The sequence below is a fragment of the Engystomops pustulosus genome, chromosome 2, assembly GCF_040894005.1.
Source record: "Engystomops pustulosus chromosome 2, aEngPut4.maternal, whole genome shotgun sequence".
Classification (NCBI taxonomy): Eukaryota; Metazoa; Chordata; class Amphibia; order Anura; family Leptodactylidae; genus Engystomops; species Engystomops pustulosus.
The window spans coordinates 131994142-132018745 of NC_092412.1; the positions used below are offsets into that span (position 1 = coordinate 131994142).

Sequence of the window (24604 nt, forward strand, 5' to 3'; positions counted from 1 at the left end):
CTACTATAATACTGCCCCCTATGTACAGGAATATAACTACTATAATACTGCCCCCTATGTACAAGAATATAACTACTATAATACTGCCCCCTATGTACAAGAATATAACTACTATAATACTGCCCCTATGTACAGGAATATAACTACTATAATACTGCCTCCTATGTACAAGAATATAACTACTATAATACTGCCCCTATGTACAGGAATATAACTAATATAATACTGCCCCTATGTATAAGAATATAACTACTATAATACTGCCCCCTATGTACAAGAATATAACTACTATAATACTGCCCCCTATGTACAAGAATATAACTACTATAATACTGCCCCCCTATGTACCAGAATATAACTACTATAATACTGCCCCCTATGTACAAGAATATAACTACTATAATACTGCCCCCTATGTACAGGAATATAACTACTATAATACTGCCCCCTATGTACAAGAATATAACTACTATAATACTGCCCCCTATGTACAAGAATATAACTACTATAATACTGCCCCCTTGCTGGGAGGTTGTGTGAGAGCAGAGCTCCTGAAGTCTCCTGATGCCTGGAGACAGCCCAGGGCGGGGCCACCCTGGGTGGGGAGATTCCCCAAGCAAGGCCCAGGCTTCCAGGCCTACACCGGGAGAGAACTCCCAAAAGCTTTCTACTAGGGATGCAAATCCCAATGTTACTAACAGAGAAGTTTGTGGACAGAATGTTGATTTATTAAAGAAGAAACAAGACAAGGAAGTGAGTACAACAGTGAAAGCAGTGAGTCCCATGTCCATCCAGCATGGAGGAGCACAGGTGATGCAGAGTGTGAGATCAGCAGCAGGTGCACAGCCCCCCACTCCTGCACCCAGGCAGAGGAGAACATCATTGGAAAGACAAACCCTGCAAGAAAATCTGCAGCAGATGGATGTTGTGTCCAGCATGTCCTGTCCGGGCCGCACCAGATCTGCTGTAAAGCCACAGACCAGGCCTGCACAGTGTGCACCAGCCACAGCCACTGCCAGTACAAGCAGCAAGCCTGGGGAGCCAAGGCCAGAGACAGGAGGAGGACTACAGAGACCAGCACGGCAGGTGAAGGAGACCACCCGAGCGCCTGAGCTGCAGATGGCGGAGGATGGGGGAGCTTAGTCACCACAAGCAGTTGCTGCAGATGCAGATAGACTGTATGTACAGCCTGAGGACCGCGCACCCTGAGAGCAGCGCACTGTACAACAGTAAGCTGCAGGCACTAAGTAAGGAGCTGGCGGTGGTGGTGAGGGACATGGACTGTGTTCTGGAGAGGATGGGACCCCTGGCCGAGTCCTATAAGAACAGGGAGCGCTTTGCCCAGCAGAAGCAGAGCTATAACCCTGGACCCCGGGCCCCTGCAGCACAAGCAGAACCCGTCCCCCCAGATGCACCCCAAAAAATGTCAGTGCAAGTACTGAAACCTGCAAGCTTCTCTTTCCAGAAGGGACAAACACAAGAGCAGCTGCAGATCCCCGCAGTAGATAAAAATGCTGTAGTACCACAGGTCCCAGCAGAGACTATGCAGCAGCAGGAGAGCGGACTTCCATCCATGCATCATGGTGATGCGGTGACCCAGGAGAACTTTACTGTTGTGGCAGAGACTGGGGACACTGGTGGACATCTTGATGTGTCTGAGGGGTCGGGGGATGGAGGGGACTCAGAGTCTATCTGGGAGGTGCAGCCACCGGAGGATAATGTACAGGTGGATGGGGGGCAGGGGGTACAGGATAATGTGTGTGATTTTCCCCCACTAACATCGAGCCCCCCAGAAGAGTCAGGTCCCTCTAGAGCTGACCCTCCCCCCAATACCCAGAGTGAGACCCGTCAGGAACCTCCCAAAAACGCCTGGAGCCGCGGCGCTCCCTCCTTCACCTCCGGCGCACACTACACAGGGCAGGCGTTTAAGAGGAGGAACGTGGTGCGCTTTAAGAACAGAGGTGCAAAGGAAGATCTCCCGGATAGGAGGTTTGTGGTGCGGGATCTCCTGTGCCGCCAGATAGGGTTCACGCCTGATGATATCCTGGCGGTCATCAACCTGCCAGACAGACAGGGCTATGATGTCAGCTTTAAGCTTATGTCCAGTCTGGATAGGTTTTCGGATAAATTACCCCGGCTTGGGGACAAGGACGGCTGGAATAAGTTTACATTTGTCCCCATATCCAGACCAGGTACTGTGGTAGTTAATATAATATTCTGGAATGAGTCTGTTCCCCCTCAGGATATTATAGTGTGGCTCAGGCGCCATTGTGATCTGCTGTCTGACCTCACTAAGAACAGGGACACTGACGGTATCTGGACTGGAGGGTGGAAGGTGCTGGTAAAACTGCGCCAATATAACAATATCACCCTGCACCTCCCCAACTCCTTCTTTATAGGGAGAGAGAAAGGTGTCTGTTTCTACCCAGGGCAGCCACGGAAGTGCTTTAGGTGCGGTAGGATTGGTCACGTGGCCAAAATATGTACTGTGGTAAAATGTAACCTGTGTGGGGAGGTCGGCCATCTCAGTGCCACCTGTGAGAAGGTCAAGTGTAATCTATGCGGTGAGATGGGCCACCCACACAAGGATTGCCCAGAAGCCTGGCACAACATCACCAGGGACTTCTCAGATGATGAGATGGTGCAGGAGGCAGACGCCTTAGAGGAGGAGGCCCTGGTGTCGGGGCAAATTCTGACTAGGCGGGAGGTACAACAGGGCTCAGGTGAGACAGTACCGGCACCGCAGCAGTCAGACAGCGCTCAGGGGAGTGTGGAGGTTGTAACCCAGGAGAAGCCTCAGGCAGCCACCTCTGTAACATCTACTGAATATGAGGAGGTGAAAAAGAATAAAAGGAAGAAAAAAGACAAATCCTCCTGAAAGCCTGAGGAGTACAGTGCGGAGCCTAAGACCAGGAGAAAGTCCATTGGTGATAACGGGGTCATGGTCCTTTCCAACCGGTTTGATGCTCTGTCAGAGTCAGATGGGGATTATGAACGAGAGCTGGAACGTATTGATAATGAGTGTGAGGTAGACATAGGGGACCCCCCAACTAAAAAGAAGCCCCCTCCTGAAGATACCGCTGTAGAGTCAGACATGGAGATAGGTGGAAGACAGGGGGACACTGACTCTGACTCATGATGATGGGGGTCACTGCTCTGCTTTTTCTCATTGTGATGGCTGGGTTCTCTCTAAAAGTTGCTTCTAGCAACGTCAACAGCATTAAAGTAAGAAGGACCAGACACGCAGTATATGACCACCTGAGATATCTGGACGCTGATGTCATCTTCCTGCAGGAGACCCGTCTGACCACCTTGGGGCATCTCCGTGAGGCTGAGCGTGAGTGGCGGTCTGGTCCTTCTTACTGGTCACTGGCTGTGGAGCCGTACGCCGGGGTCGCCATACTATTTAACACCACAGACGTGACGGTGCACAGGCTGACGGAGGTCGCTATGGGGAGGTGCCTGGTGCTAGAGGTGACCATCCATGGTAGGCGGCTCCGGCTGATTAACATCTATGGCCCACAGACAGTGACAGAGAGAATTCAGCTGTTCAATGAGGTACGGCAGTATCTTTTTACCTCGATCCCTGTAGTAATGGTGGGCGACTTTAATGTTACCATGACATCAGGTGACAGGTCCTCGGGCAGAGCAGTGGTCAGAGACTCCAAAGTCCTAAAGAGCATTATATCACAGGCCAATCTATGTGATGTGTTCACCCTGGATGGTAGGACACCTAAGTACACGTACTCCTGTGCTGACAGACATAGCAGGATTGATATGGCTTTTGTCAGTCCCTCAGAGAATCTAAGTGGGATGAGCGAGAGAGTTGTCCCATATTCTGACCATCTGGCCTTATTGTTTTCCATGGGAGCCACTAACCGCTCGGATATTGGTCGGGGGTTATGGAGGCTCAATTCTAGCATCCTGGATGATGTCTGTGTCCAGAATTGTATCCACTCCCTTTTTCAGGACCAGCTCCAGAGACAGGACTTTTATGACAACATATCTGACTGGTGGGAGAACGTCAAGGAGGAGATCAGGTCCCTCTTAAAGAGACTGTCAGTGAAGAAGGGTAAGAGCAAGTACAGTCAGTATCTCAGGCTGCGGAAAGAATTGGAGTCACTGTATTCGGCGGGAGGGGGGGACAAACAAAAGATTGACCGACTGAAATCTGAGATAAAGCAGTATCAGTACAGCCGCTACACGTCCCTGGTAATAGAAAGAGATTACGGAAAACTGGGAGTTCCCGATCCCTATGAAAATTGCCGGGAACGTGTGGCCAAGAAATCGATCACAGGTCTCACTGACTCCCAGGGAGTTTTGCAGGAATCTCGGGAGGGTATCCTGGGGGTGGTGAGATCCTACTATGCTGAGTTATTTCAGAAAAAGGTTTTGGATAAAGAGAAAATGGCTCAATTCTTGGAGGCAACTCCAGGTCCTGACACTAGAGATTTGGATTTTTCTCCTTTGACAGCAGGAATAACAGAGGAGGAGGTTAAAGAGGCCATCAATAAATTACATCTGAAGAAGGCACCAGGTCCTGATGGTATAACATGTGAATTCTATAAGAAGTTCAGAGACCTCTTAGCCCCGATCCTTGTGGATGTGTTTACTAATTGTCTAGAGAATCACCTGATGCCTCCATCCATGAGAGTGTCCTCCCTTATTCTGCTGTCCAAAGGTAAGGAGCCTAGTGACATCAAGAACTGGAGGCCAATCGCCCTCTTGAATGTCGACAGGAAGATTCTGGCAAAAATCCTCTTTTCTAGATTAGTCTGTTTGTCCCCGGCACTGTTGGCAGGCTCTCAGTACGGCACAGTAAAAGGGCGGAACATCTCTGGAGCAGTCATCTCGATAAGAGAGATGTTTGAGAGATGTAAAGCTCTGAGGTGTGGGAGATATGTTGTAGGTCTGGACCAGGCTAAGGCCTTTGACAGGGTTGATCATGATTATCTATGGGCCACTTTGTCAAAGTACGGTATTCCGGGACAATTTATAGATTGGCTGAGAACTTTGTACAGAGAGGCGAAGAGCTTTCCTCTGATTAATGGTTGGCAAGGTGACACTTTTGAAGTAGAGGCGGGGGTGCGACAGGGCTGCCCCCTGAGTCCACTGCTGTATGTGTTTGCCATAGACTTGTTTCTGCGATCACTGCAGCAGTGTGATTTTCAGGGGGTGCCTGTCCCCCATTGCTTGCCTTTGAAGGTAGTTGCCTACGCGGATGATGTGACTGTGGTGATATCTGAACCTCGTGAGGTGGAGATGTTGTCTGCAGCCATCAGAAGCTACTCAGAGGCCTCCGGGTCTCTGGTCAACCTTGAGAAGAGTCAAGCTTTCTGGACATTGGATGATGCTCCTGGCTTTGATCTGCCACAATTCGCCAAGGCCTCCACCCATATTAAGATCCTTGGGGTTAAATTTGGGAGGGAAGACAATGCCAAACTAAATTGGGAAGAGAAGTTGGAAACCGGAAATGCAAAGGTTCAGCGATGGAAGAACTGGAGGCTGACCTATAGAGAAAGGGTTACTCTGATGAAGACTTACCTGGCCCCTGTCTTCCTCTACGTCTCTGTCGTCTTTCCTTTGCCAGAATCTTTCTCCGCTAGGCTCTTTAGCCTGTTCTTCCAGCTTTTATGGGGGAACAGGTTGAACCCAGTAAAAAGAGGGATCACCTACCTGCAGAGGAGAGAGGGTGGGCTGGATATGTTAAATCCAAGGGTCTTTTTTGACTCCATGTTTCTGAAAGTTAATTTTGGTTGCCTGGACTCAAACAATGGTCTCCTGTGGGTAAGTAGTGTCAGGGACTGGATATTGCCATTTGCAGAGTCTTGGGTGCGAGGCGGCAGTCTCAAGAGGGGCCGATGGACTCCTGGCTTCCTCCCCCAGTATCTGGAGTATGGTCTCAGGTGCATGAAAAAGTGGAGAATAGATAAGACATATCTGGAGAATAAGACCAGGAAGGACCTTTATATGAGTGTCTGTAGATCATTCTATACATTACAGCCAGCTCTGAGGGACTGCACAACGGCCACTCTGCAGGAGAGTCTGAGGTTCCTTAATGGACCGAGGCTTCCCGCCAAATTCTTTGACATCGCCTGGTTATCTCTGCATGGGAGGCTTTTCGTCAAAGGAAATTTAAAATTCCTGAGTCTCTCTGACCGTTTGTGCCCCTTAGGATGTCAACAAGAGGAGACCATGGAGCACTTTACTACCGAGTGCCAGGGAGGGAGGCAGATATGGCAGGAGGTGTCCCGCAGACTGAAAATACCACGTCTACAGTCTCTCAGATACCCAGAGATCATCTATGGGGTAACATCAGACATAACGGACATTGACCGGGGGACCATGTACCTCATTATCACCATCATTAAGTATTACCACTGGCACAACAGGACCCGAGTCTCCATCCACAGCGAGACCTTCCACCACATGACCGCAGTCACACTGATCATGTCTGAACTCAGGTGGATCCGATCCATAGAGATAGGGAAAGGAGATGGGAATAGAAAGTTATGGAGGAACATAAGTCTATACTGATGCATCGTGTAATTCTGTTTATTTCTGATTTTTTTCCCTTAAACCAGTGATGGACATTTAAGTTATTACAAATGTAATTTTGATATATGATTTCTTGTAAATTCTGATAAGAATGTATAATGTATTTTGTTTGTTTTTACTAATAAAAATAGCCCCTATGTACAAGGATATAAATACTATAATACTGCCCCTATGTACAAGAATAGAACTACTATAATACTACCACCTATGTACAAGAATATAACTACTATAATACTACCACCTATGTACAAGAATATAACTACTATAATACTACCACCTATGTACAAGAATATAACTACTATAATACTGCCCCCTATGTACAGGAATATAACTACTATAATACTGCCCCCTATGTACAAGAATATAACTACTATAATACTGCCCCCTATGTACAAGAATATAACTACTATAATACTGCCCCTATGTACAGGAATATAACTACTATAATACTGCCCCCTATGTACAAGAATATAACTACTATAATACTGCCCCTATGTACAGGAATATAACTAATATAATACTGCCCCTATGTATAAGAATATAACTACTATAATACTGCCCCCTATGTACAAGAATATAACTACTATAATACTGCCCCCTATGTACAAGAATATAACTACTATAATACTGCCCCCCTATGTACCAGAATATAACTACTATAATACTGCCCCCTATGTACAAGAATATAACTACTATAATACTGCCCCCTATGTACAGGAATATAACTACTATAATACTGCCCCCTATGTACAAGAATATAACTACTATAATACTGCCCCCTATGTACAGGAATATAACTACTATAATACTGCCCCCTATGTACAAAAATATAACTACTATAATACTGCCCCTATGTACAAGAATATAACTACTATAATACTACCACTTATGTACAGGAATATAACTACTATAATACTACATATATACACAGAAGCGAACATGAAAAAAATCAGTATTTACCATATACAGCTACAGAAAACACATGAGATCCTCACCTATTGCATCCAGTGACATCAGGTGACGTCTCCTCGGATTGTATTTGTTCCTCATCTTCTCCATTAGTTCCACCATCACCTTGTCTCTACCTCCAGGTACACAGCTTTCCTGCAGAGTGTTCTGCACTTTCCCATTGTCCCTTCCTTTGCTACCACCAATATTGTGCCCCAAATACTGTAATAGAGCCCCCTACAATATTAATACCACACAAATAGTGCCCCATAATGTAACTGTAATGGTAAGGATAATTTATTTCTTCTTTCTCTCCTTTAACCCCCCCCCCCAGTATTGATAGAGCTCCTACTATGACCCAGGCATAAAAATAATGGCCCCAGCCTGCCCCAGACATATAATTAATGCCCCCTGCCAGCCCCAGATATATAATTAATTCCCCCTCCCGCCCCAGACATATAATTAATGCCCCCTGCCAGCCCTAGATATAGAATAATGCCCCCCGCCCCAGACATATAATTAATGCCCACTGCCAGCCCTAGATATAGAATAATCCCCCCCGCCCCCAGACATATAATTAATGCCCCCTGCCTGCCCCAGATAAACAATAATGCCTCCCCCGCCCCAGATATATAATTTATGCTCCCTGCCATTCCCAGATATATAATTTATGCCCACTGCCAGCCCCATATATACAATAATCCCCCCCACCCCAGACATATAATTTATGCCCCCTGCCAGCCCCATATATACAATAACCCCCCCCCACCCCAGACATATAATTTATGCCCACAGCCCGCCCCATATATACAATAATCCCCCCCACCCCAGACATATAATTTATGCCCCCTGCCAGCCCCATATATACAATAATCCCCCCCCACCCCAGACATATAATTTATGCCCACTGCCAGCCCCATATATAAAATAATACCTCCCCAGACATATAATTTGTGCCCACTGCCAGCCCCATATATACAATAATCCCCACCCCAGACATATAATTTATGCCCCCTGCCAGCCCCATATATACAATAATCTCCCCCCCGACATATAATTTATGCCCACTGCTATTCCCAAATATAGAATAATGCAGCCCCCCCTCCCAGACATATAATTAATGCCCCCCGTTCTGTAATTTAAAAAAAAAACATCATACTCACCCCTTTGGTGCAGTTTGTTCCAGTCTTCCTCGGTCTTCGGTGGCTTGGTGTAGAGGCGCGGGATAGTGACGTCACTGCTCCGCGCCTCTAACACCAAGCCGCGGAGCTACACGGAGGCAGGCGACAGCTGACGTCTGGTGAGTGTCAGCCTCCTCCACGCTACACAGGTCGCGCAATTACGTCAATTGCACGACCTGTGTAGCTGGGTGTATACACAGACGCAGAAGCAGCAGTGCTGCGCTGCGTCTGTGTACTAATCAATAGTACCTGCATCGTACGATGCAGGTACTATAGATTATGCGAAAAGTTTTAGGGAGTGCGGACCGGCCCTGCACCAGCGCCGGACCGGCCCCAGACCGGCCCAGGACCGACCGGCCAGTCCGCCCCTGGGTACAAACTGCTTTCCACTTGTACCTAAATGGAAGGGGGGCTGCTGTGCTGGAGGAGAAGATCTTAGCAGGGATGACAGAGTATTTAAACCAGGATTGGGGGAGGAGGTAAAGGAAGAAGCTAATGGGGTAGACATCTGGCATGGCCTCATGCACTGGATGAGATACGCTGAAATCCCCTTTCTTGGGGCACTTAGTCTCTGGGGAAATATCAGTCTCACAGTTGAGAGGCTTGTGCAGGGTTAATGACACTGCAGACTCTTTGTCCAGAACTTTAACACAATCCAAAGTATACTAAGGAAACACATATAAGTACAAAGCAGGCATGAAAGGCTTGGCAGGATACACAATGGTCCAATGGTAAGTGCTGGCTGATTAATATGTCAGCACCTGCCCAGCAACTGCGCAACCACCACCACTAGATAAACGGTTAAGACTGAACTAGATATCACAGGGGACTGAAACTAGAGATCACAGGAGACAGAAAACATTAACCAGCCAGGAGTCCAGGCTAAACTGGGCACTTATAGGAACTAGGCTCTGAATCTGGTGGAAGGAGCAAGCAATTACAGGTCCAGAATATTAACTCTTGCAAGACAGAATCTGAGGGGTGTGGCAGACATAAACACAAACATTAAGGCACAGTTCACACACATTAACGCCACCTACGGATAGTGCAGCGTTTTGGCGCGGACGTGACAGTATGGTCACAAATGCCAGACGTATTACAAGTAAAATGGGTGAGCTTGAGGCCCTCGTAATAGAGGAACAGTTATATGTAGTTGGTGTAGCAGAGACGTGGCTAGATGCATCACAAGATTGGGGTGTTAATATTCAAGGTTTTACTCAAGAGGTTTTACACTCTTTCAGAAAGACAGGGCAAATAGGAGAGGAGGTGGATTATGTCTGTGTGGCAGAAGAAACTTGAAAACTATCTCTTGTGAATGAGATGGTGGTCTCAGAAGAGTGTGAGGAGGCTGAACCTTTGTGGGTTGAAATTCAAAGCCAAGAGAGCTTTGAGAAAATTATTTTTGATGTAATATATAGACCCCTACCATCTCTGAGGAAATAGAGGGTCACCTATATAAACAGATGGAGCAGGCACAAGAGAGGAAAGTAGTTATCATGGCAGACTTTACCCCAATATAAATATATATTGAGGTCAGGGCTCTTGCTTCATCTGTGAAGGGGAGACATTTCCTCGACTTTCTGAAGGATCATTTTATGGTACAGCTTGTAGAAGATCCCACAAGAGGTGATGCTTTGTTGGACCTTTTGATGTTTTGTTGGACCTTGCGGAAATTGTCCAAAATGCCACCCTTTGCAACAGAGATCATAGCATAATTATTTTCCTCTTAAGCTATAAAAAGCAAAAACATGTGAGAAAATAAAAAACATTGAATTTTAAAAAGGTTAATTTCCATCTCACCGTGACAGGAAACCTGAGCATAAAAATAAGCTCCTCCTTATCCGCCTCAGTGGTTTCCTGTCCCTGGTCAAGAAAACAAGTCTTCACACAGCTCTTTACGTGGAAAAACAAAAAAAGTTATAGATTTTTGAAGCTGGGGAGTGAAAAATGGAATTGAAAAAACTAAAAAGGGCCAGGTCGTTAACCTTGTAGTATTGCTTTCATAATTTGTATGGTTGTAATAATTAACTCATCAAAGATTTGCCTGTCAATAATCTATGATTACACCTCTTTCAATAATCCCATTATAGTAAATTCTACTTACCATCATTACTGTTTAATGGAAATGTTTCTGTTCTACCTATGGCGAAATGTAGGTCCTTACTTTCAACTGATTTTGTCCGTTTCCTTAGGAATGATCTCCTAGATACAAATTCTTCATTCATTTCTGAAAAAAGGCTCTGTAAAAAAATAAGTATTTAAGCAACTCATCTTGATTTAACCACAAAGGACCCAACCATTTTCATTTTCCTCTCTATAAGCCAAAACATTTTCAAATTTTTTTGTGTACATAGTTTAGTGTGGTTAACCCCTTATCTCTGCACCTGTTTTCCATGTTCATGACCAACATGGGTTTCATATATCCTACTGGTGAACTTTTATTAATCCTTTATATGTAGTATAGTTAACCCCTTGCCGACGCATGACATAGCGTAGTAGCACATCACACGTAAATATAAATAAACTGTAAATATCATTAACATGTTACATATTGCCGCATCCCAAAATGTCAGATCTATCAAAATATAATTGAGATTATTCCCGGCATTGAACCCCGAGATGGAAAATAGAACCTAAAGTCGAAAATGCCACTTTCCCACCATTTTACAAAATAGAAAAAAATTTACAAAAAGTGATCAAAACCACACAGCACACAGCTCCATAAACTGAAGTATGATAATTTTATTAGCGCCAGAAGATGGCAAAATGAATAATTTTTGTACAGGTGGTTTTAATTTTTTTAAATGTATGAAAACATTATAAAACCTATATAAATGTAGTATCCCTATGATAGTACCAACCCAAAGAATAAAAGAAACAAGTCATTTGGGACACATAGTAAAATCCAAGCCAAGAAGAAAATGGAGCAAATGCATTTTTTCACCAATTTCACTGCAATCAGAATTTTTTTACCGCTTCCCAGTACACGGCATGGAATATTAAATGCCGTCACTATGAAGTGCAGATTGTTACGCAGAAATAAGGGCCTTACATAGATCTTTACATGGAAAAAGGTTATGGATTTTAGAAGGTGAAAACGCAAAAAAAAAAAAAAAAACCTTCCTTTGGATTATAAAATACTTTTGAGGAAAAAAAATTTTTTAGATGCTACCTTGGACTTATTTTTGGAAAAACACCTGTAGATTTTATTTGTACACATTAGGGGTTCATAAGATGTTTTGACAGTGATGAATATAATTTTGTGTGTGATGGATGATTGAAATTTTTTTTTTGTTTTTTTGTCATACATGACAAATTCTATTAAAATTTTATAACCTAGGTTGGTGCAGGTATGTGCAAAATGTGTGTGATTTTAATTAAATTTTTTAGAAATAAATTAATAAAATTTTAAATTTCTTTTAAATCATTCATCAAGGGAACACTAACATGAAAGTCTAATTATATAGAGCAGTGCTTTATTGCGGCCTTGGCAGGCACCTATTAGGCCAGGCCAGAGGAACCCAGGCTGCTGTCGTGTGACACCACTGGCACCCCGCGATTGCAGTTGTGTTGAGCCAATGGGTGGCAAACAAAGATCACTCCCTCTGTACTTGCTTATGTTAGACTACAGTTTTAAAGGGCTTAAACGCCCAGTAACAGAGCTTTTCTGATTCCGAGTGTTTGGGGCAGCATGTGAAAAACTCTGTTTGTGCACATTCATGTGAATGCTCTCAGTGCTCTGGCGTCACTGCCCTTACCTGATGTCATAACCAGGAAGTCCCGTCCCCTTCAGGAAAAGCTGAGAGGATTTTACAGATAGCCACATATATCTATTAGGCCTTATCTCAGAATAGGAAGAAGCCAGAAGCATGATATAGGCATCATTGGAATTCTTGTCAAAAACTCTCTCTAGCTGTTCTTAAACTAATTTTTGTCAAGTAACTTTACAGTTATGCTTTAAAATGGTAAGATAGTTTTAATAAAAACAATTCTGACAGTAAAAGGTAAGTTTTATTTAAGATGGATTAGTGAAAAAAGAAATATTTGCAAAGCTTTACACAACCTTTAAAAATACAATTATTTTTTTTACCTTGTCTTTGGCTTCTTGTTCGGCTAAACACAAATCCATTGCATTCTCAGCCAGCTCAAGAGTGTGATTTACAAAACTTGTCATATCTGGTGAGACCTCTGCTGTGCCATCATCTATATAATAACACAAATGGTGCAAATAAGCCAATATCACATAATGTAGATGTATAATAAAGTTATTTTACAAACCTGTGGTGCATCCTAATTGCTCTGATGTTTTATTCCACTGATCCCATAGCCACAGTTTTAATTTCTTTTCCAGTCTCTCCTGTTCTACCATACTTATGTTTTGAGGATGCTGATCATAAAACAAACACAAAGGAAGTAAAGTTGAAGAGAAGCCTATTTAAATTCTTAAACTCAAGTGAATTACAACTAGAAACTACAGTAGATCAGCAATTTCTGAGCAAAGTTGAAGTGATGTTGCTGAATGAGAAGGTGGTATATACAAAAAGAAATGTAATTTCTTAGTTTGTAAAACTATGGGCCCCGTGGCTAGACACACCAGGATTGGTATCTGATGTTCTTTTAAGAAATAGAATATTTACTGTTTGAGAGGCTGGTGTATATACCCATATTGGGAATATGTGCATATGTCATTATATACAAATGTCTGATTGTACTAGCACGTCCTATGTGGCAACAGTTAATACTAGAATTGATGTATGTCTTTGTTTCTATGGAACTATGGCTGACAGATCACGGGCTTTGGTGGCATCATACGTCAGGACCTGTGCACTGCCAAAGCCTCATGATGTATCTGGTGGTGCCAGAGGGATGTGGACTGCATAATCTGGTGATGTATGATAAACATCTGCATCATCCCCCACCGGGGCCTAGCCTTTTTTGGGGCCTGGAGGCAGCTGGGGCCCAGTATACCGGAGTGTCTGGCGATTGCGGCCTAGAGCGTGCTGATGTTGCATTGCTTGGTATGGGGACCTGAGGGCCGTCCTGCAGCCTGGCAGGTGTCCAGCAGGTAGTGTGTGCAAGAAATATGGAGGGAGAGGCTGATGTACTGGTTCTCCCTGGGGCAACGGGTAAATGGATGGGGAAGCCCGTGATGGTAGACAGCCATATCCAGGGATCAGATGAAGACGGTTCTTTATTGAGCAACAGGTCACAGGCAACGGGCCTAAACAGTCAACAGCAGATTCTGGTACTGGAGTGGTCATGAAGAGTGGTCCTCAGGAATAGTGCACTAGCCTTGTAGTAGATGCAGGCTGGGATAGTTGAGATGGAGCTGTGTCCAAACTGTGGAAGTGGCAGCTCTAGATTAGAGTCTCCTGACTCAATTCCTGGGATTGGTTTCTGTGACAGCACTAAAGGTGTACTGTGCAGTGAGGTACTGTTCACAACGTTCTCTGCTCTGTTGAAAGACCATGAGGTCTGGACAGACCAGCTAATACTGGATTAAGAACATGAGGTCTGGACCATGTGGTCCTGCTGCACAGGGGTTTTATACTCCTCCAGGTCAGGTGGTAGCCCCTCTCCAGTTTACAGTCAAGTTTACAATGCAGCCACATAATTGCATAACATATTACACCCATTTAACTATTGCCTGTCCAGGCAGAGGCTACAGCTGCAGATTACCTGAGATCTCCCTGTATTATCCCTTGGGTGAGTTGATCAGGCTCACCAGATTGATCCTGACAGGTATAGGGCCTTATTCGCAACTACCCCCTTGCCTATACATTGGCAGGGGTGTTGCACATCTGTCATCTACTCTATGATTTAACCCCCATGGATAACAAGTGTTTAATTCTAGGATCCCATGTGTTTCCTTCTTATGAAATAGTTTCATCCAATTTAACTCTGTCAATTTCATAGGAAAAAATTCCCAAAACGTCTCAAAATACATAAAAAGCCCCAGCAAGTACACCAGCATGGGACTGGAGTAACTATGATACTTTTCTTAAGTCATAAATTTTTGGTGTTTTTTTTTACCCCCAATAGCAGCAATAATTTCATCAATGAGTAAAGATCCTGGGCTTGTATGCAGGAGCTGCACAGATAAGATAACATGACTATATCTCCTGAAGAATAACATCAAAGCAGCACAGTGGAGGTCTGAGGTGTGGTCTGGGTTCTGTATGAATTCTGGGGTATGTCTTACCTTTAGCTACATTTTAGAAAGGGACACCATGAAATTATGATGAAAATCATGCCTTGGGTGGCAAATGGCAGAGCTCTGTGGAGGGGGGGGGGCACAAAATGTTGTCTTCTGATTAGGGTAATTTGCGCGCCTGTGGCCTCCAAAATCCCCACAAGCTGCCACACAGATTATTCTGGTTTGGATTCCAGTGGTTACGGATGCGTGAATAGCCCGGATCGGAATATTAACCCATAGAAAAAAGATAACATGATTATCAGGCTATACGGTGAACACCCCAAAAAAAAATCCAGTACAGAATTGATGCTTTTCAATAGCGTACAAAAGGGACAATGAGGAAACTAAGAACCTGGCAGCTGCACGGCCACATGTGGGGGGTCTTTGTACTCTGGAGAGATTGCATAACAAATTTTAAGGTGGGATTTATCTTTTTAGCTTTTGGAAATGTGTAAATTTTATAACTGACAAAATTTCTACATTTATCCTCCATTTTGAATTAATTACTATATATTATATAGCAGATCTGGAAATGCCAGCGCCAACCAGGAGGATGCTGGTCCTTTAAACCCCAAAGAGCTGGCACGCGCGCCCTAGAGACCGGGGACGTGCGCAGCCTGGCAGATCGGGAAGCAGGCTTGTGGACAGGTGAGTCCGCGGTAGCAATGCCGCCATGGAGAGGAGAACGGTAGTGCCCGCAATCCGTGATATGGATCGCGGTGGCACACAGCATTGATGAGATTTTTTTAACTCTTTCTTGGTGAAGAAAAAGAAAATCATCAATTCTTGGTTAGGATATTTCACTTTAATTTTTTTTGTATGTTAACGATACCATAAGAAAAAACATTTTTTTATACATGTATACAGTCATACCTACACATTTATGTACTTATATACAAATATATACTCTCTTACACATAGTATATACACATCATATACACACATACAGTATATACATAACAGATACACACATATAACATATACAATCTAACTTCATGCAGATCAGTAGCTGCAGACAACATGGGGAAAGAAAAGGGTAGCAAGTAAAGCTGCTAGATCCCTAGTCCTGTTGTTCTGCTGTCCCCTCCCCAACATTCCTTATCTGAGCAGTTGGTTTACCTGTGTACTGTGGAAGGCGTGGAATATAACATGTATACAATGGAGCAGATCTTCCATTCTTTTATGTGGCAAGTTAAGCACTGGGTACCCTGACACTGTGGGCCCCATGGCAGCTGCTATGGTTGCTACTAGTGTAGTTAAGCCCTTGTATTTTTGGTGTTAATTTTAAGCAGTATTTGTGGAGAAAACTAGACACTGTTGATCACCTGTCAAATACAACCCCAACAGTGAAACATGGGGGTGTTGTTCAGTAGCAGGGACTGGACGACTGGTTGCAATTGAAGGAAAGATGAATGCGGTCAAGTATAGAGATTTACTGGATGAAAACCTCTTACAGATGTTTTGGACCCCAGACTGGGCCGAAGCTTCATCTTCCAACAAGACAATGACACAGCTAAAATAACAAAGCACTGTCTTCAGAACAACTCTGTGACCATCCTTGACTGGCCCAGCCAGAGCCCTTACCTAAACCCAATTGAGCATCTCTGAAGAGACTTGAAAATGGCTTTCACCAACTTTCACCATCCTACTTGAAGGAATTGGAGAGGATCTGCAAGGAAGAATGGCAGAGGATCCCCAAACCAGGTGTGAAAAACTTGTTGCATCATTCCCAAGATGACTCATGACTGTACTAGTTCAAAAGGTGCTTCTACTTAATTGTGAGAGATATATTTCTCTACAGACGCCATTTTGGTCCAAGCAGGCGCCATCTTCTCTTAGACGGGGGTCATGCTGACCACTGTCCAGCCATGTCATGATTCAAACATCATTTTGTGTGAACTATTTAGAAATTACCTTGTCTCTCTGAAGCTTCTCTGTTTGAAGGCCATGTTGTGACTTATACAAAGCTAACACAAGGACAATTATTATAAACATTTTGTTTATATGAGACCAAGGCCTCTGGAAGAAACGGTGCATAGTTCATCAACATTTTGGAAGAATGTCTTAAAGGGGAGGTTTTAGTATATTCAGCTGACCTATAGCATTGCAGTATTTTATCATCTTTTCACACCCCTATGCAGATGATTTTCTGTGTTTTATACATGCAGCTGCGCGCTGATAAAGATTGTGATTCTGCATTTTCTAAGAGACTGGTGTGTCTTAGTGTGTGCTCTCATCCCGGGAACCGGTAGCCATTTTTTTTTATTTTAACAGTTCATTCAAAAGTCACCTTACATTTGATAATGGCTGTTTGAGCCCTAGATAAAGATCTTAAACACAATACTGAGCAAAGGGTCTGAATACTTATGATCAGGTGATAATTTAGTTTTTCTCCCTTAATAAATTAGCAAAAATATCTGTATTTGTGTTTTTTAAAGGAGCCTGATTACCTTCCATACCCACTGAACGGGTATGGGTAAGCTTTGATGATTCTCCCTTCCTGACAAATAATGATCTGACAGGAAGTAAGAATAAACAAGCTTAAAGGCAGCAGGAAAGTTTGTTTTTACAACAAACTTTCATGTGAACACCATGATTTGTTAATGATGGTGTTCACATCTTTGGGAATGCCACTGATGACTTCTTTCAGTACTTCTGCTGCAAAGATAAATCAGGGCAGGGAAGTGCTGTCCCTGCAGAAAGAGCTCCACGTTAATAAATGGGCTGCAGGCACAAGGATCAGCTCTGAGGAACGTTAGTTAAGGTAGAGTGAGCATCAGGGGGTTAAGGTGTGATATCAGTTTTATTTGTCAAAATTGTAAAAATTGCTCTGGCCAATAAGGTAACACAATTTCAAGAAATGCCTGACAGGAAAAGGGTTAAACTGGACTGTATGTAATATTATCTACAATCTAGTAATTGTTCATAAATGTTTTGATAAGTTATTACTTACCAGCAAACTAGGATCATTTGGGTATTCACTAAAATGTTTTTTTACAAAGTTATTTCCCAGAAGTTTGAAAATCATTTGCCTTTCTTTGGAATTATTGAGTGACTCCTTAATATTTTCAGTAAACGCAGTGGTAACTCTGATCAACACCTGAAAGAAAAAATTATTGAAATATTTCACAACTTGTATAAAACAAGCTAGGCTGAATTTTAGTTTTACCAAACTAAGACCAGTGTCCAGAAATGTGCTTAGACATTTAAAGGGAACTTGTCACCAGGAGACCCATTTTTAGCACTCCCCCAGTCCCCACAAAGCATAGTACATACACTGCCAAAGTGTTTTTGTATAAAAAATAGGTTTTACAGAAAAAAATATATGTTATATGGTGCCTTTCCTTAACATCTGCTGTTTGACTAGGCACTCGTCCACTGGGAGTGGCTGAAAAGGAGCAGTTTCCCCCCCACCCTTGGGAAACAGCTCCTCCATGTGTCCTCCTTTTCAAATATATGAATAACTCCCCTCACTCAGAATTGGCTGTAGAGGAGCAGGGGGCTTGGGCCAAGTGATGGGCATTTTCATATATTTGAAAAGGACACATGGAGGAGCTGTTTCCCAAAGAGGGGGCTGCTCCTTTCCAGCCACTCCCAGGGGACAAGTGCCTAGTTACATAGCAGATGCTAATTAAAGGCACCATATAACATATCTTTTTTTCTGTAAAACCTATTTTTTTCTTATACAAAAACACTTTTGGCAGTGTATGTACTATGCTCTGTGGGGATTGGGGGAGTGCTAAAAATTGGTCTCCTGGTGGCAGGTTCCCTTTAACTATCATAGGATGCAAAATTTGCTTATAAAAGGGAAGCTGATATGAAATTTCAAATAAGCAGTGCATGCAAAAGAGTCTATGCAAATTGGAGCCAACCAAGGCTGTCATTGTATATGACCTATAATACTCTGCCAGATGTAGACTGTATTAGGACTGCAGTAGATATCAATATCTCAATATATTCAGTAAAAATACAATAAATGTTAAAAGTAAGGGAACTGTAAAAGCAGCCCAGAACGTTAGTGGAATTTAATCTGCTCTCTATTTTTTGCTAACAGATCTTATATGGAAGTACAAGTCTAGCATGTAGTTAAAGACATACCACTGTAAAATCAGTTGATACATGTAAAGCACACTCTGGGAACAGACCAGAACAATAGACAGAGACAGTGGGCCCTGACGCTAAACCTATATCTAAGCCAAGCCTATCTGTCCCTGCTTGATTGCCTCACATACCCTCAATAGTAAAAGACAATTATGAGATGTTTCCTACTGTTCCAAAGTACAAAATACTTTAGCAGACATACTTACCAGGGAGGATATAACTGTTATGTAATAGTCCTGGCCCCAAACAGTGATTGGGTCAGAACTCTGAGATCCAGAAAAGAGAGAGTAGAGGGAGAGCCTGCCAAAGATCTTGTTTTAACTATAAATGAACCAGATATGAGCTGCAGGAGAATAATGCGTGTGCAAATCAATCCAAACAGCCAGCAAGGCTAAATCCAGTGTTTAAAGGGGTATTTCGGGTATATGAACGTCTGATACAAAAACCTATGATGCTATAAATAAATGAATGTAACAAAACTCAATGTCAATAGTCACAAAATGGAGCTTAAATAGTTTGATTTTATGATTCACAAAATGTTATGGCCTCTCTAAAGTATGTGGAGTTATCACCAAGATGGCTACCACTGGAAACTACAAGTCCCATAATCCTTTAATTCTCAGTAAACCCTCCTCCCTCTTATGCTTTACTCCCATCAATGATGTAACAGGCTGTCTTGCTGTGTTACCATAGTAATGATGTGTAACTGCCATCACTGCACATTACCTCACTGAGATGACATCTCATCACAACACCGACCATACTAAATGCACTGCAACCAACCAACTACAGCCAAACATAGTGATGATCACATGACCTGTCCAGGACATGTGACCAGCGACCATCTTCTGTCCTGTGTCTGCTCTGTGCAGAGAAAATCAAAGGACTAATTAAAGGACCAGTAACATTTTAATTCTTCATTACATTGTATGTTCAAAGCATTTTTCTGCTAAGGGGAACAAAATTTTAAATAACAACTAATTACATATAAGCTTATATTTTAATGACCCATTTATATATGAATTATGCTTATTCCTGGAATACCCCATTTAAGCCACAACTAATGTGCAGGGTTTGGCTGCAGTGTTAGCAGCGAGTGATTGCAAAGTTTGGGAACAGCTCTCCATACTGCACCTGTCAGCCACAACTCAATCTCCTCCACAGCAGTATTAAATGTATGCAGGCCCTATGTACAGAGGCTCAGGAAGATAGTGCGTTGTAGAGTTGCATCTTCAGACCCTCTCTTATCATGATGCTGTGCAGGTAATAAATAAGCATATGTCTTTTAGGACTTAGGGGTTAGAAATGCTGGGTATGGAATGTGTATTCAGCTGTGTGGCCTTAACCCAGTGTCCTGCAACAGTTAACCCTTTGCTATTCTGTCTTACAGACTGAGCTGTGTTTGTGTTAAGCTGCTGTTTTACATTTCTATGCCATCCATACATTATATTTTGTCTGCCTACTGGTGACAAAACTCTCCTAATGCCTAATCAGTTGCCCACCTTTCATGTATCTTTTCTACCCCCTCAAATCCCTTGTGTGTACACCCCTTGTTTACCTCTATACAGCTCATCTTACCCCATACCCTTTGTTCCTTCATCACACACACACAACCACATTTGTCTGGTAACTTTGCATCCTAAATGTCCCCTTGTGGTCATTTCTTTTAAAAGTATTAATAACTGGCAGGAATCTACTGGGTTTAATAATTAAATTAATAGATAATGCTGAAATTATTTTGGCATTTTGCTCCATGGCCATGAATAGTGTATATAATAACCAAATACTTTTAGGGATATCTTCAATGTTGGTGGTATTTTTGCCATCCTGTAATTGGGCCTAACATATTGGGGAACATTTACCTACCCGTCTGAGCCGCGATCCCCAAACTGGATTCTCTGCCAGAATGCACATCTGCCACAATCCACGTAGATCCTGCGCCCGATATCCTGCATGTGTCGCTCCCCGCTCAGGTCCGCCAGAGTTTACTTTCTTCTTCCCGATGCATGTAAGTGCTTGGTTTGCGACACAAATTTGAATGTTAAATCCCACACTTAGTCCGAATCTGTCAGATCGTCCAACGGGCCGCCCCCTGATTTGTGTCACATGAATGCCGGTGCGATTGCGACAAAATCCTATTGCATGCGACACAATCCCCGGCACAATCCCCTAAAAGTCGGGAAACCCGACGAAAATGCGTCCCATTGTGTTTGTTCTGCTTTGTATGTGTTAAGCTAAATGCTTCATGTACTGAAAGGTTTGGGAAATATGTACTGATTGTTAACATAATGGGGGAATTTATTAAGAATGAAATTCTAAACGGCAGTCTTAAAATATCCCCCCAATTTCCCAGTTCGACTAAAAGTAGATCTGGGTGCAATAGGGGCCAGGTCGGCCTGTTTAGACCAGCTCTGACCAGAAGAAGATTTCAGCCATAGTGTACACCAGTTTTACAGCAGAGACTATAGTAAATGTGACATGTGGGGCGGAAAAGCCCCAGAACTGGTAACCCTCTTACCATAGTCCCTGTAAAAAATATTGTGTGCCCAGCAAATACTTCACGTCTAACTACAACCCATATAATGTCCCATTTCCTGCAGGCCCTGGTCTAAAATGCCCCCTTAGCTGCAGCTGCCCCCTTTCCTGTAGCCCCCTGTCAATGTCTTCATGAGAAGGGGGCTACAGAAAAGGAGACATAATACTTAATAATCCCTTTTCTATAGCCCCACACACATGTATAATGTCCCCTTGTCTTTGGCCTTTTCACTGTGAGGAAAAAATATATATACCACATAAATGCAAGTATAGGCCGACCTGTGTGTAAACCAAGGTACCTAATTTTATCACAAAAAAACTGGAAAAACTTATTCTCAAGTATAAGCCAAGGGTGGGAAATGCACCTACTACTCTTCAATAAAATGTACTGCAGTCTCTGCTCATCAATGAAATGTCCGCAGCAGCCTCCCCTCATTAATGAAATATCTGCAGCAGCTTCCCCTCATTAATCAAATTTCCACAACAGCCTGCAATCATTAATTAAATAATGTTGGTAAAGTTGGTACAGTCTTTTAAGTATTTAGGGGTGGTACTTTCCAAACGCTAAGGAGTATTCATCCCTAAATATTGTGCTGCTATTAGAGAGAATATGGACCAAGTTTACTGCATGGAATAAGCTCCCGTGTCTCTTCTAGGCCACTGTAACCTGATCAAAATGATCTTAATGGCCCAATGGTTATACTTTGTACACAATGCTGCAATATGGATACCTCTTTCATATTTCCATAAATTGGATAGGATAGGGCATTTCGCTCCTTGATATGGAAAGGGAAACACTCAAGAATTAGACTCAAAACATTACATAGAGGAAAGGAAGACCTTGGGCTGGCACTTGGGAAGACCTTGGGTATACTATTGAGCCTCCCAATTGAATCATATTAACCCCTTAAGGACCTGGTCCTTTTCAGTTTTTTAACTTCCATTTTTCACAAAAATCTATAACTTTTTTATTTTTCCACATAAAGAGCTCTGTGATGGCTAATTTTTTTGTGTAACAAATTGCACTTCATTTTGATGTTATTTAATATTCCATGCCATGTACTGGGAAGCGGGAAAAAAAATTCCAAACGCAGTGAAAATGGTGAAAACACGCATTTGCGACGTTTTCTTGTGGGATTGTGGACATGTCTACTTTATTGTTTGAGTCGGTGCAATCATGGGGATACCAAATTTGTAGAGGTTTTATAATGTTTTCATAAATTTACAAAAATTAAAACCTCCTGTACAAATTTTTTTTTTGATTCTTCCGTCTTCTGGCGCAAATAACTTTTTCATACTTTGTTGTACGGAGCTATTTTTCAAAATGGCAAAAAAGTGCACTTTCAGGCGCTATTTTCCGTTATGGGGTTAAATGCAGTGAAAAAACCTTATTATATTTTGATAGATCGGGCATTTTTAGACACGGCGATACCTAATGTGTTTATGATTTTTACTGTATATATATATATATATATATATATATATATATATATATATACCGTATATTCCGGCGTATAAGACGACTTTTGAAGACAGAAAAATCTTCTGTCTAGTCTGGGGTCGTCTTATACGCCGGTAATCACGGGCTGAGCCCTCTCCATAGCCAGTAAGTCTTTGCTGCATATTGCAGCAAAGGCTTACCGGTAACACCCGTGATCGGTGCTAGCACCGATCGCGGGTGTTTTCACAGCAATGGCTGCTGGCAAAGCTGCGGCATGGGCGATCCGTCTCCATGGTCGCCTCTGGTCTGTAGTATGGCAGTATATGATACAGACAACCTAGGGTTAAAGTACCTTAGGGAGTCTGAAAAATAGTAAAAATAAAAAAAAGTTTAAAAAAAAATTATAATAAAAAAAACCTAAAATTTCAAATCACCCCCCTTTCCCTAGAACTGACATAAATATAAATAAACAGTAAAAATCATAAACACATCAGGTATCGATGCGTCCGAAAATGCCCGATCTATCAAAATATGATAACGGTTTTTCAATGCGTTTAACCCTGTAACGGAAAATAGCGCCCAAAGTCGAAAATGACACTTTTTTGCCATTTTGAAAAATATAAAAAAATCTATAAAAAGTGATCAAAAGGTCGTACAGTCCTAAAAATGATATAATTGAAAATATTATCAAATTTTGCAAAAAATTACACCACCCACAGCTCCGTACACCAAAGTATAAAAAAGTTATTAGCGCCAGAAGTTGGCAAAATCAAAAAAATAATTTTTGTACAGGAGGTTTTCATTTTTGTAAATGTATGAAAACATTATAAAACCTATACTAATTTGGTATCCCCTTAATCGTACCGACCCAAAGAATAAAGTAGACATGTCATTTGGGGCGCTCAGTGAAAGACGTAATATCCAAGCCCACAAGAAAATGACGCAAATGCCATTTTCATTGCATTTGGAATTTTTTTCCCGCTTCTGAGTACATGGCATGGAATATTTAAAAAAAAAATTATTTAAAAAAAATAAAAATTTAAGGTACAGTATGGTAACATTTACAGTAAAATGGACGATGGTAATGTTGTTGTTGTATGCCTTATGTTTATGAGCGACAGTTTTCCTGCTATATACCTGCATGTCATAAGAATTTAAATTTAAAAAGGACCATGTTAAATTCAAATCTGTTTTTTTTTTAAATTTTTACCGGTGTTTTGTATGCGTTGGAAAAGGGGTAGTCTTATAAGGCGAATATATCTTAAACTCTATATTTTAACAGGAAAGTAGGGGGGTCGTCTTATGCACCAGGTCGTCTTATACGCCGGAATATACGGTATATATATATATATATATATATATATATATATATATATATGACTTCTAGGGAAAGGGGGGTGATTTGAATTTTTGTTTTTTTATTATAATTTTTTTAATAACTTTTTTTATCTTGATTTTTATTATTTTTCAGACTCCAGTATTGCCATACTACAGTATGGGGATTTTCATCCTCATTCATTACAATGTGCAATTAGAACATTGTAATGAATGGGTTAAAAACCCCTCGGGGAGTGATGATCTTCGGAAAGTTGGCGGCACCCATGCGCTAGCACCAATTGCGGGTGTTACCAGAAAGTCTTTGCT

General features: G+C 42.3%; 1 protein-coding gene across 6 annotated transcripts in view; it reads right to left on the bottom strand.

Annotated features, from left to right (window-relative positions):
- The window catches only part of LOC140118478 (uncharacterized), a 197753-nt gene that overhangs the window by 159418 nt on the left and 13731 nt on the right, over positions 1–24604 (bottom strand). For all 6 annotated transcript variants that reach the window (XR_011853202.1, XM_072136451.1, XM_072136449.1 and 3 more), the window contains exons 3-6: positions 17837–17983; positions 12966–13074; positions 12778–12890; positions 10792–10927 (exon numbers count right to left, since the gene is read on the bottom strand). Coding sequence is in view for 5 of the 6 variants with exons in the window: in XM_072136451.1 (XP_071992552.1) it covers positions 10792–10927; positions 12778–12890; positions 12966–13074; positions 17837–17983 (505 nt within the window). In the remaining variant the exon portion in view is untranslated. The remainder of the gene's footprint in view (positions 1–10791; positions 10928–12777; positions 12891–12965; positions 13075–17836; positions 17984–24604) is intronic.